General features: G+C 37.9%; 1 protein-coding gene across 1 annotated transcript; it reads right to left on the reverse strand.

Moving 5' to 3' along the window:
• Nucleotides 1-3,673: 3,673 nt before the first annotated feature.
• On the reverse strand, nt 3,674-8,783 carry MRPL15 (mitochondrial ribosomal protein L15). The gene is made up of 5 exons (XM_037506597.2): nt 8,619-8,783; nt 7,643-7,797; nt 6,889-7,054; nt 4,626-4,749; nt 3,674-4,188 (listed from the first exon to the last, which is right to left on the reverse strand). The coding sequence occupies exons 1-5, from the start codon at nt 8,724-8,726 to the stop codon at nt 3,851-3,853; spliced, it is 891 nt and encodes a 296-aa protein (XP_037362494.1). The 5' UTR covers nt 8,727-8,783; the 3' UTR covers nt 3,674-3,850.
• Between the last annotated feature and the right edge of the window lie 967 nt (nt 8,784-9,750).

The following is a 9,750-nucleotide window of genomic DNA, read 5'->3' on the forward strand; positions in this document are numbered from 1 at the left end:
TATCTTACTTTTATACCTAAGATTTCCAAGTAATGTGAACTCTGAACAAAATAAAGTTACCACCCACACTGCACTGACCAATGTTATATCAGCACCTTAGAATCCAGCAGTTACATAGCTGTAACAATTGTTACCTTAGAATCTTGCATTGTTACATAATTAAAATAAACTTGAATCTTCAACTCTACACAGCAATTTAAGGATTGCCTTTGTAAAACAGAATGTGGAAATTTTGTGAAACATTTTAGCTGAAAATTATCTGAACCATTATGAGATTAAGACCAGGATACAGCTGTTGGTGACTAAGTCCCTGCTCAGTGAATAAGCATTATCCGAGCATTAGACATAACAAAACATCTGTTTCCTGTTTTCAGTCTTTCCTTAACCATTTTATCCTATTTCCTTTCACCTGTAGGACACCTAACACAGCCACAATTAAGAATGTCTTGTGTTTGCCTGTCTCCTTTTCCATGCGTAACTTTTGCCCAGGATAGCTTAGGCATTCTACATGGAAGAGTGGGCGGGGGGGGGGGGGGGGGGGGTGCCAAGGGGAGGCTGAAAAGTCCTTTCCGAGACTAGAAGACTATTACACGTGTCATCTACCTTTAGGTGACCAACTTCCTCCCTCATTTCCTCCTAAGAACTTTTCCTGTTGAGGTAATACCAACTCCACCAAAGGACAATTGTGAACCAAATCACAAAAGGAAAAGCTCTGATAAGTTGAAGTAACAAGTTAACAAGAGTGATGCCCCATACTTGACACACATAAAAATGGTTACCCTTGTGCTTGTTTGCATACATCTTGCCCAGATACAGGATATATTTAAATTTAAGTAAGCTCATTTCTATGCAAATAGGCTGAGGTCAAAGTTTTCTTTAGCCCAAGGCAACATCTTTATCATTAAGGTATTTAGCTGAAAGAAACTTTAGTTCACTTTACACAATTATTGTATTACATAGTGTTAGGGCACCTTTTTAAAGTTAAGGAAGTGACTTGTCTAATGGATCATAACAAACGGCTTTAAGAAGGTAGTTAAGTTTAAATAACCAATGGAAAATACTCAAAAAACGTCTTTTAAACATATTAGATGTAGGGCATCCCTGGTGACGCAGGGGTAAAAGACACAGCACTAACAAGCAATCACCAGCCACTGCAACATGAGTTTGATCCCTGGCCAGGAAGATAACCCAACATGGCGCAGCAGACCTCTCCTGTCTCACCTACTGCTCCCCTCAGCAGTGTATTTCAGTAAATCTGCCTGTTAAGCTCCCCACTCTGTCTCTGGTGAATCCTCTCACCTCCCACACACCTCTGGTCTACACCACTGTTCTTGTATGCATAAATAAATCTTTATATATAGTAGATGGAATAAGCTACAGAGCAGCAGTCTCTTTTCTGATTAAAAAAAAAAAAAAAAAAAGACCCCAAGCTAACTGTGATTTGGTTACCTCTGGGAAGAGGGTAGTCCAGGCACCAATAAGAAAATTTTACTTTGCCGGTCTTTATTGGGTTTTTTTTGAAGATTTATTTATGCATACAACAGCTGGGGTGCAGGCCAGAGATGCGGGGAGGTGAAAGGATTCACCAGAGACAGGGTGGGGAACAGAACAGACAGACTGAAATACACTGCTGAAGGGAGCAGCAGGCGAGATAGGAGAGGCCTGCTGCACCATGTGGGTATCTCCCTGGCTGGCCAGGGATTGAACTTGTGCTGCAGTGGCTGCAGACAGTCTCACAGTGCTGAGTCTTAATCCCTTGAGCCACCACCCACCAGGGCCCAGGAGGCCCTGGACTTTTACTTTGAACACTTGAATATTACATAATTTTAAAATAAGTATGAACTACTTACATAATATCAAAAAGTTTGTGGGAATGCTTCCTAGCTGAGATTTTCCAAAAAGAAAATGTGTCCTATTCCTTTTAGTTCACTATAATAATCACTAAAAACATTTTTAAAAACATTTTCTTGGTACCTTGGTATTTCTTTGCAATTTCTCATCTCTCTTCCTGCATGTATTTCCTATGTTACATGCCTAACACAGGCATGTAAGAAGGCTTTACTGTCAAAATGTCAAAAAGGAAAAGTAGGTACAAAAGGTGGTTTCCAATGCTTTGTCATTACTCTTCTTCCAAACCAATTTGCTTATACCAAGATTGATGAATTACCCAGCTTACTGGCCTTTATAACTTATTGAACACAGCATTCCAAATTGGTGAATTTATTACTAAGAATAAAAGAATTTACACTTTTTCTGACATTTGCCTAATGTTGAATTTGGTCAATTTCAAAACAGATGTCAGTCCCCCGGTTGTCCAACATTTCCACTCTCTTATTCTGCCATAATAGAATATTTTAACTAAGAATATAAGCTGCCAAAGAAAAGACTTCTAGCCCCCTTGCAGAAGAAAAGGACTGTGTCCAAGTTTGGGCCAACGGGATATAACATTTGTGTGGCAGCCTCTAGGAATTCTCTTTATGGAAAGCTGGCTCTTTGCAGGTCCCTGTCTAGATCCTGAAGATGATCACTCAATTCTAGAATAGGAGAGCTGAAAAGAAATCATAGTGTCTGGAACACTGTTGGATCAGAGCCAGCACTAGCCCTGAACTAATCTCACATTTTATCTATGAGAGAAAAATAAACTTTCTCTCTTTCAAGCCATTGTGACTTGGAGTCAAAACTAATCCAACCACCCCAACATTGTCATTGAGGGTCTCTGAAAAATAAAAAAAAAATATGCTTTTTCATTTTTGTCTGTCCTCTGAAATTCATAGGTAGCTATCAAAAAAGGACTACTAATAATTTGTACAAGTTCTGGACAGTAAAAAATGGCTTAGTATCAAGCCAAACTATATAACCCTAGATAAAAACTGAAATACTCTTGGTACATATATTACAAAATGACTAACAGATCAGCAACATGAGAGACAGATAAGTTAACAAAATAAAATACTGGTCATTTAGGTTTTAAATTTTTTTATTTTAAGAAAATAAACAGCAATCATTTCTGCTGGGAAGAATTATGAATTATTCAAGATGTAATTGTATTGTGATAAATTAAGCTTGCATATGGTTTAAACATAGCATATCTCTGAAAAGCTAAATAAGCTTACTGACTGCTCCATCTTTTACATTAACTGAATTTAACTGTCACATTGCCAATTATTTTGATGGCTTATCTAATCATTGAACAATTTTCTCAGTCATTTAAAATGACTGAATGATAAAGGTCTTTATTTATGAAATAAGCAAAATTACATCAATTAGGTTAATCACTTAGTCATTACATCAGTTTATAAAGTTGAGAGAATGAATTCACTAGTTTTGGTTTCAATTTTTCAAATAAATATGGTACTTAGAGCTGTTCCCCAGTCTTAAACTTTAAACTTGCATTCCACATCCTAATCATACAGACTCCTTCCACCTTGACAGATTCGCAAGCAAAGCTTCCTTGAGCAACTGAATAAGTGCCACCGGCTCATTAGCAACTGCTCTAACCTTGAGTAAGCAGACCTACACATCAATTCCATTTCACTTATGCATACATTCTGATTTACAATAAGACCTGATGGAAATATATCAATAAGAAATATTACAAGTTATTATCTTTCTTTGGCAGAAAACCAGGGAGTTTTAATACCTTTCACTGAGATATAATCCACACAGATTCAGGTTCTTTATGCAGTCCTTGCTTACTGCATTTTTAATTAGATAAAAATGAAAAAAGATATTACACAGAAAATTAACATCAACATCTGAGTAATTACAAATTAAGAAAATGCAATGAGAAATACATATATTTCAGTTCTTTTTCCAGTACTCTTATAACTCTCCTCTCTCGGAAGGGAATTCATGAACTATAGTATTTGAGGAGCTTCTCATCAGTAGGTTTTAGGATTTTCTTATCTGCCATATTAACTACCCACCCAGGAGCAAGACCAAAGAAAATCTGCCTTGGATCCTTTCGAGTGCTAAGCATTTTGAAGAGTTCATCTTTAGTGATATCAGGTAAAATATAACCATACTTCTTCGCAAGTTCAAGTCTTGCTTCAGGAAATTTGGCAGGATCTGCTAGGTAACCACGATTTTTTGCATCCGTATAATATGGGACCAGGGCTTCAGGGGGAAGCATTCGTTTAGGAATGGGTTGTCCACGCAGAAAGAATGGTACAGGTTTGCACAGAATTTCTAAAAAAAAAAAAAAAAAAAAAAAAAAAGGAGTCGCAAATAATAACTTTGCTTTACATGATTTTAAGTAATTTTTAAATATTGCCAAGATGAGAACTTAATACTAAGAACTTTTCTTATTAAAAAGACTAAGTAAGCAAATGAAAACACTTCATTTTCAAAAGATTGCATGTGAAAATCAGTTACTCCTGGGTTACCAATGATTAGTGAATTTCTAAACATATATAAGATCATATGTAAGTCTCGTGTTTAAATACAAAACCTTTTGGGATATATAAGAAAATGGAGCTATACCACTAACAGCAAATCCTGAAAAAGAAAACTCAAGCATTCAAACTGCAAGTCAAAGGGCCATGAGGACAAATGTTAAAACTCTTGTATGGCAGCCAGTATGAGATAAAGAGGGAGAAAAAAAAATGACTGCAGAATAAGCTTACCAAGACTTCGTGGATCATAGAAGGCAGTAGTGACAACGCCACCATTTTTTTCAATTGCAGCAATGGCTAATTCTGAAGCCAACTGTACTTCAATATTAACCTTTGCTGTAAAAGTGTCAGCACCCTGTAATATGTCAAAATAAAGTCTGTTAGTAGATAACTGAGCTACAAGTAAATTATGACAAGCTTCCTCTGTACAGTGTTCTTTCCTTTAAAGTACCTAAAACATAACAGTAATTCCAATACCTGTTTTAGGTCAAACAAACATAAAATTTTTATACTCTTTAAAAAAAGATTTTATTTATTTTTGCATAGAAGAACTGGGTGTAGGCTAGAAGTGCAGAAGGTGAGAGGATTCGCCAGAGATAGAGAGCAGAACAGGCAGATCTGCTGAAATACACTGTTAAGGGATGCAGCAGGGGAAACAGGAGAGGTCTGCTGTGCCATGTGGGTTAATTCCCTGGCCGGGGGATTGAACACTATGCCTTCACAGTGGTAGCACTGAGACAATCCCTACACCACCATGGAGACCCAAAATTTCTATACTGTTTAGGCCATCTTGCTTTACCAATTTTCATCTACTAAGCAAGGATGACTATATTTTCATTTTATGTATTTTGTAGATATTAATAGATGCATTCATTCTCAATACTACATTAATAGTGAATTGCTTAATCCTCATAACCATATCACAAAATTACTACTAAACCAACTTCTACATAGAAGAGATCACTAAAACACAGAAATTAAGTAACTTTCCCAAAATCACAAAACTAGGATTCTAACCCAGGGAGTCCAGTGGTAGCATCTGTGTTCTTACTTACACATTATGTTGTACAATATATATAAAAACTTATTTTTCTTATCCCTAAGTAAGAAAGAAACCAAAAGATAGTTAAAAGGAGATCAGTAGGCTGGAACCAAAGAGCAAAATATCTGATAATATCTGAGCTTTGAAGAGGTCAGCACCCTGTAAGGGAAAAGGTAGAAGACAAGAGAAATTCATTTTGCATTCACTATAGACCATATTATGGCCTCTAAACTGACAAAAATTTAAGGCTTCCTTTCCTGGAAGATTCCACACTAAAAAATGAAATACTATTCCTGTCTCCAGTCCCCAGAACTTGGCACAAGTCCTAACACACAGACAGCGCTACATACCTGTGATATTGGCATATATTTTAATAATCAATGGCACTTTCAGCAGAATAGGCCTCGCCATACTATTTGTGATGTTCAATTACTTTTCTATGCACTGGGACTAGTTCCAGCATTTTCAGTATTTTTAAAAGTATGTTTAGGAATATCCTTATATAAGTTAGATTAATTTTGTTTTTCCTTGGAAACACCCAGTCCCAAATGGTAATTTTATGCTGAATTATTATCCACTATTTTTTGCAAATCTGAAAAATCAAAAAAGCTCAACCTACTTACAGAGTTATGAATGATGTGTAATTATACTTACTCAACCACTGCCCAAGTAGCTTTCAGGATTATTTTTCTAGTCTAACGAACACATTTAAAAGCTACTGGGATATGCGATTTAAAAGTCAAGGACTTTTCCATGTCAATTTACAAGTGATTGCCTTATATATACCACCCCTCTCCCCCGCCAAGCCAGAGTAGAATATTAAGGCCTACTCAAATATTTGACATTCTTTTTAAATCATTTTATTTAGAAAGTTTTATCAAAGGTTCACTTTGTTTCAAAGGAATATAAAAGGTATTCCATAAACACTTGCTTCCCTCTAGTGGTCATTAAGTTATACAGCTATACTACTGACAAAAGAGAACAGGATATTTGATTAACAAACATTTGATTAACAACATACAAGTTTGTTTATGAAATTCCTGGCCTACCCTATAAACAGAAAACTTTACTGTCATTAGAACTGGGTTAGATTCATTCCTTTCCCCCTTTAACACTGAGTAACTATCATGAACTAATAGCCCCAGTACAGAAAATACAGTAATTAATCACAGTACCTGCTCTCAAAGAACTTACATTACAGCAAGGAAGATAATGAAAAACTAAAGCATTACTTGGTAAAAAACGTTAGGTGTTCACATATTTAAATATAATAACGTGGACAGAGAAAGGTAGAGTATGACTGTGGGGACTGTTCTTTTATAAAAGGATGTCAAAAAAGATTTTCCTACTCTGGTGACATTTAAGCAGGGAACCAACAAGGATGACAGGACCAGGGGAAAGTGGGTCCTTGATGAGAGCACGCCGGCTTTCCAAAATCTAATCCAGACTTACCTCTTCTACCAACTGGACACCATAATCCCTTTTAAGTGGCTGGATGGTCACGCCTCTCCCATTGACAAGCTGGGTTAAGTCAATAGGTTGATCAGGATCAACTCGACCCATATCAATAAGATACTGAAGCCTGTTGAGACTCAAAGGTTGATACTGGCGTCTGAAGCTACAAAACAAGAAAGTAACCATTGAAATATTCAAGTCAAACTTAGTTGTCTGTAAATTCTCCAAGTGAACTTCAAAGCTTGTCCTATTTTTCTCCATCAATTGATGGTTTAATGAAATAAATCCCTCTTGAGTACACAGAGACATATAATATTGCTTCATTTTGGGTAATAAAACCAATTTCCTTTGTTCCATTAAAAATAATTTGCCTTTCTAAGAATGCATCACTCTTCCACACAAATTTGCAGAAAATTTAATACAATGATTGTATCTATGATTTAGTAGAACTTAAAGTTAACAGTAGTTATCATTTGCTCAGTGACTATGAGCCAGATTGTTATATATACTGTTGTTAAGCCTCTAAACAACCATGATGAGAGCTAGGCATTATCATCTCCATTTTTCAAGACTGAGCAATGTCTGAGCATTTTCTCCCAGTAATCTAGTTAAATCTCACTAGTAAAAAAGGTTCAGAGGAACAGTAGCAAAAGTTTGCTTCAAAGTGAATTCAATTTCTACCAAGCTACTTTTAAGGTGATTCTTAGCGAAAATTAAGGATTTTTATTTTTGAAAAGCAAAGCAACCTTACCTATGCCCTTCATTAAACCCATATTTTGGGATTCGGATGTAAAATGGAGTCTGGCCTCCCTCAAAGCCCAGTCGGGGCCTGGTTCCTCTCTGCCTTTCTCCTTTATGGCCTCTGCCACATTTTCTACCTCTTCGCCGTCCTCTTGGGCGTCTTTCCTACAGGTAAGAAAAGTTGTATGATCTGCTAATGCATTTTTTTTACATTTATTTTGCCTCTTCTGAGTATCCTTTATGCCATTCATTCACCCAACCAACCAACCAGTAGAAACATGTCAATCATCATTCTAGCGTCTCTAACATCCACATATAAATTATATGTGTATAAATTAGCATCTTTGCCTCTGAAGGGTCAAAAACCAAACCAGATTTGGTTAATTCTGGTAACCAAAGTGCAAGCTGTGTTTCAAAAGCAGAGGATAAGTGCTCTAGGCGGGAATTGAAAAAAATCTTAATATTAAACACCCACAACAAATTTCACATGACTTTCAAGAAAATTTATTTTGGAATTAATCATAAATGTATAACTGGTATTTGTAATATTTTATTTACAGAAGAATTTATAATGAAAATATTCTTAATGTATTTCCTGTTATTTCACGAAAGCAACGAATTGGTTTTTTAAAGGACAGCTTTTCTAGCCGGGCTCAGAGATTTGCAGGAGACATCTAGCGCAACAGATCAATTCACATCATTCCCATGAAAAAAACGCTAGTGAAATACTCATTCAAACAATCATTTTGTAGTTTCTGAGGTTTCCCTTCTTCGCCCTAATTAACCTAAGTCTGCTTTCAAATATAAACCTTATTAAATAGTGGGGCCGCGTGGGAGGACTTTCCACTGAGCAGTTCAGAGAACCTGGGCTCGGCAACCCTACACTCACCCAACACCGTTCTGCAAAAAAGTCCTTGAAAGCGTCCAGGGCCGCTTCCATCGCTCCCCGCCCCCTGTGCGTCCCCGCACCGCCACCAGCCGTTTACCGGTTTCCTGGAGCCTGGATTCGGCTTCAAGTTGGCCAAGCTCACACGGGGCAGGGCTCGGAGCAGGTCCAGGGCCTTGGTCCCACTGCCCCGCGTGGGGCCGGCCATGACCCGCCGCGCTGGGCACCTCCAAGGACGCAGGTGCCGCCTCTGGGCTCACGTCGTCTCGCGACGCTGCTTTACGGCCGCGGCCCCGCCCCCGTCGTGCTGCGGCGCCCTCGGCGGCCGGCGGCGCCGGGGCTCGGGGCGTGGCTTTGGGAAAATGGCGGATGTTAGTCAGGCGACACCCACCCCCGTCTCCCCTGCTGCGAGAATAAACGGTTAGTTGAGGCCGTCTTTTTCGGTGTACCTGACTGAACAACCGCGCGGTGGGGGGGGGGGGTTGTTTTTTTGTTTGTTTGTTTGTTTTTTACAAGCTGAAACGGTAAACCTGGTAAGGCCCGCCCGCAGCTTGCTTGATCTCGGTCGGTGTCGCCACGAGCGGCGGAGCGAGGGGTCACACTTAAACTGCTTCCAATTAAAAAAATCGTGTTTATTTTTAACAAAGTTGAGTAGCTGCAGCACAAATTACATGACGTTTTTATTCAAAAAAATTATCTTTTTGTATTGCGTGTAATACAGAAGGCCGTGTTCCTTTTTCTTTCATTATATTTCGCTGCTTTGTTGGGGATTTGTTTCTGCTTCCCATTAGAGATCACAAGTAGTAAAGGTGAGAAGTAGATTTTTGAAGGGTAGCTACTTCTATGTTTAATATTTTTGAAGTTATTTTAAATCAAGTGTAAGATAACTACAGAAAAGGAAGAAAATCTCTAAGCAAAATTAACGAGCAAGATATTGAACATGTTGCTGGAAAATGTTAAGCCAAACACGTCTTGCTCCCAGGTTGTTTGAAATCTATTGGGGGAGACTTTCCAAAATGAATATTTAAATAAAAAAAAGTGTAGGCCTAACAGCATAAATGAAATAGTGCAGCTGTATGAGTTTTGTATATTGAACTCATATATGAGATCCAGATGAAGGTCCTGATTCTATTTAAAAGTACAAGCGAAAATTAGAAAAAAAAAATAGAACCCAGTTTCTGCTTGTAGTGCCTGGCAATCACAGGACAGTTGATTTGGGAGATAGGTAAAGG

This window comes from Talpa occidentalis, unplaced genomic scaffold, assembly GCF_014898055.3.
Source record: "Talpa occidentalis isolate TD23 unplaced genomic scaffold, MPIMG_talOcc4v2.1, whole genome shotgun sequence".
Lineage (NCBI taxonomy): Eukaryota > Metazoa > Chordata > Mammalia > Eulipotyphla > Talpidae > Talpa > Talpa occidentalis.

Bases quoted from the DNA above. Each gene is read 5' to 3' on its own strand.
- MRPL15 (XM_037506597.2), bottom strand. From the start codon at position 8,726: ATGGCCGGCCCCACGCGGGGCAGTGGGACCAAGGCCCTGGACCTGCTC. The intron at 7,798-8,618 runs GTAAACGGCTGG...TCTTACCTGTAG, and splicing joins ATCCAGGCTCCAGGAAACCG to GAAAGACGCCCAAGAGGACG. The intron at 7,055-7,642 runs GTAAGGTTGCTT...CTTGTTTTGTAG, and splicing joins GGGTTTAATGAAGGGCATAG to CTTCAGACGCCAGTATCAAC.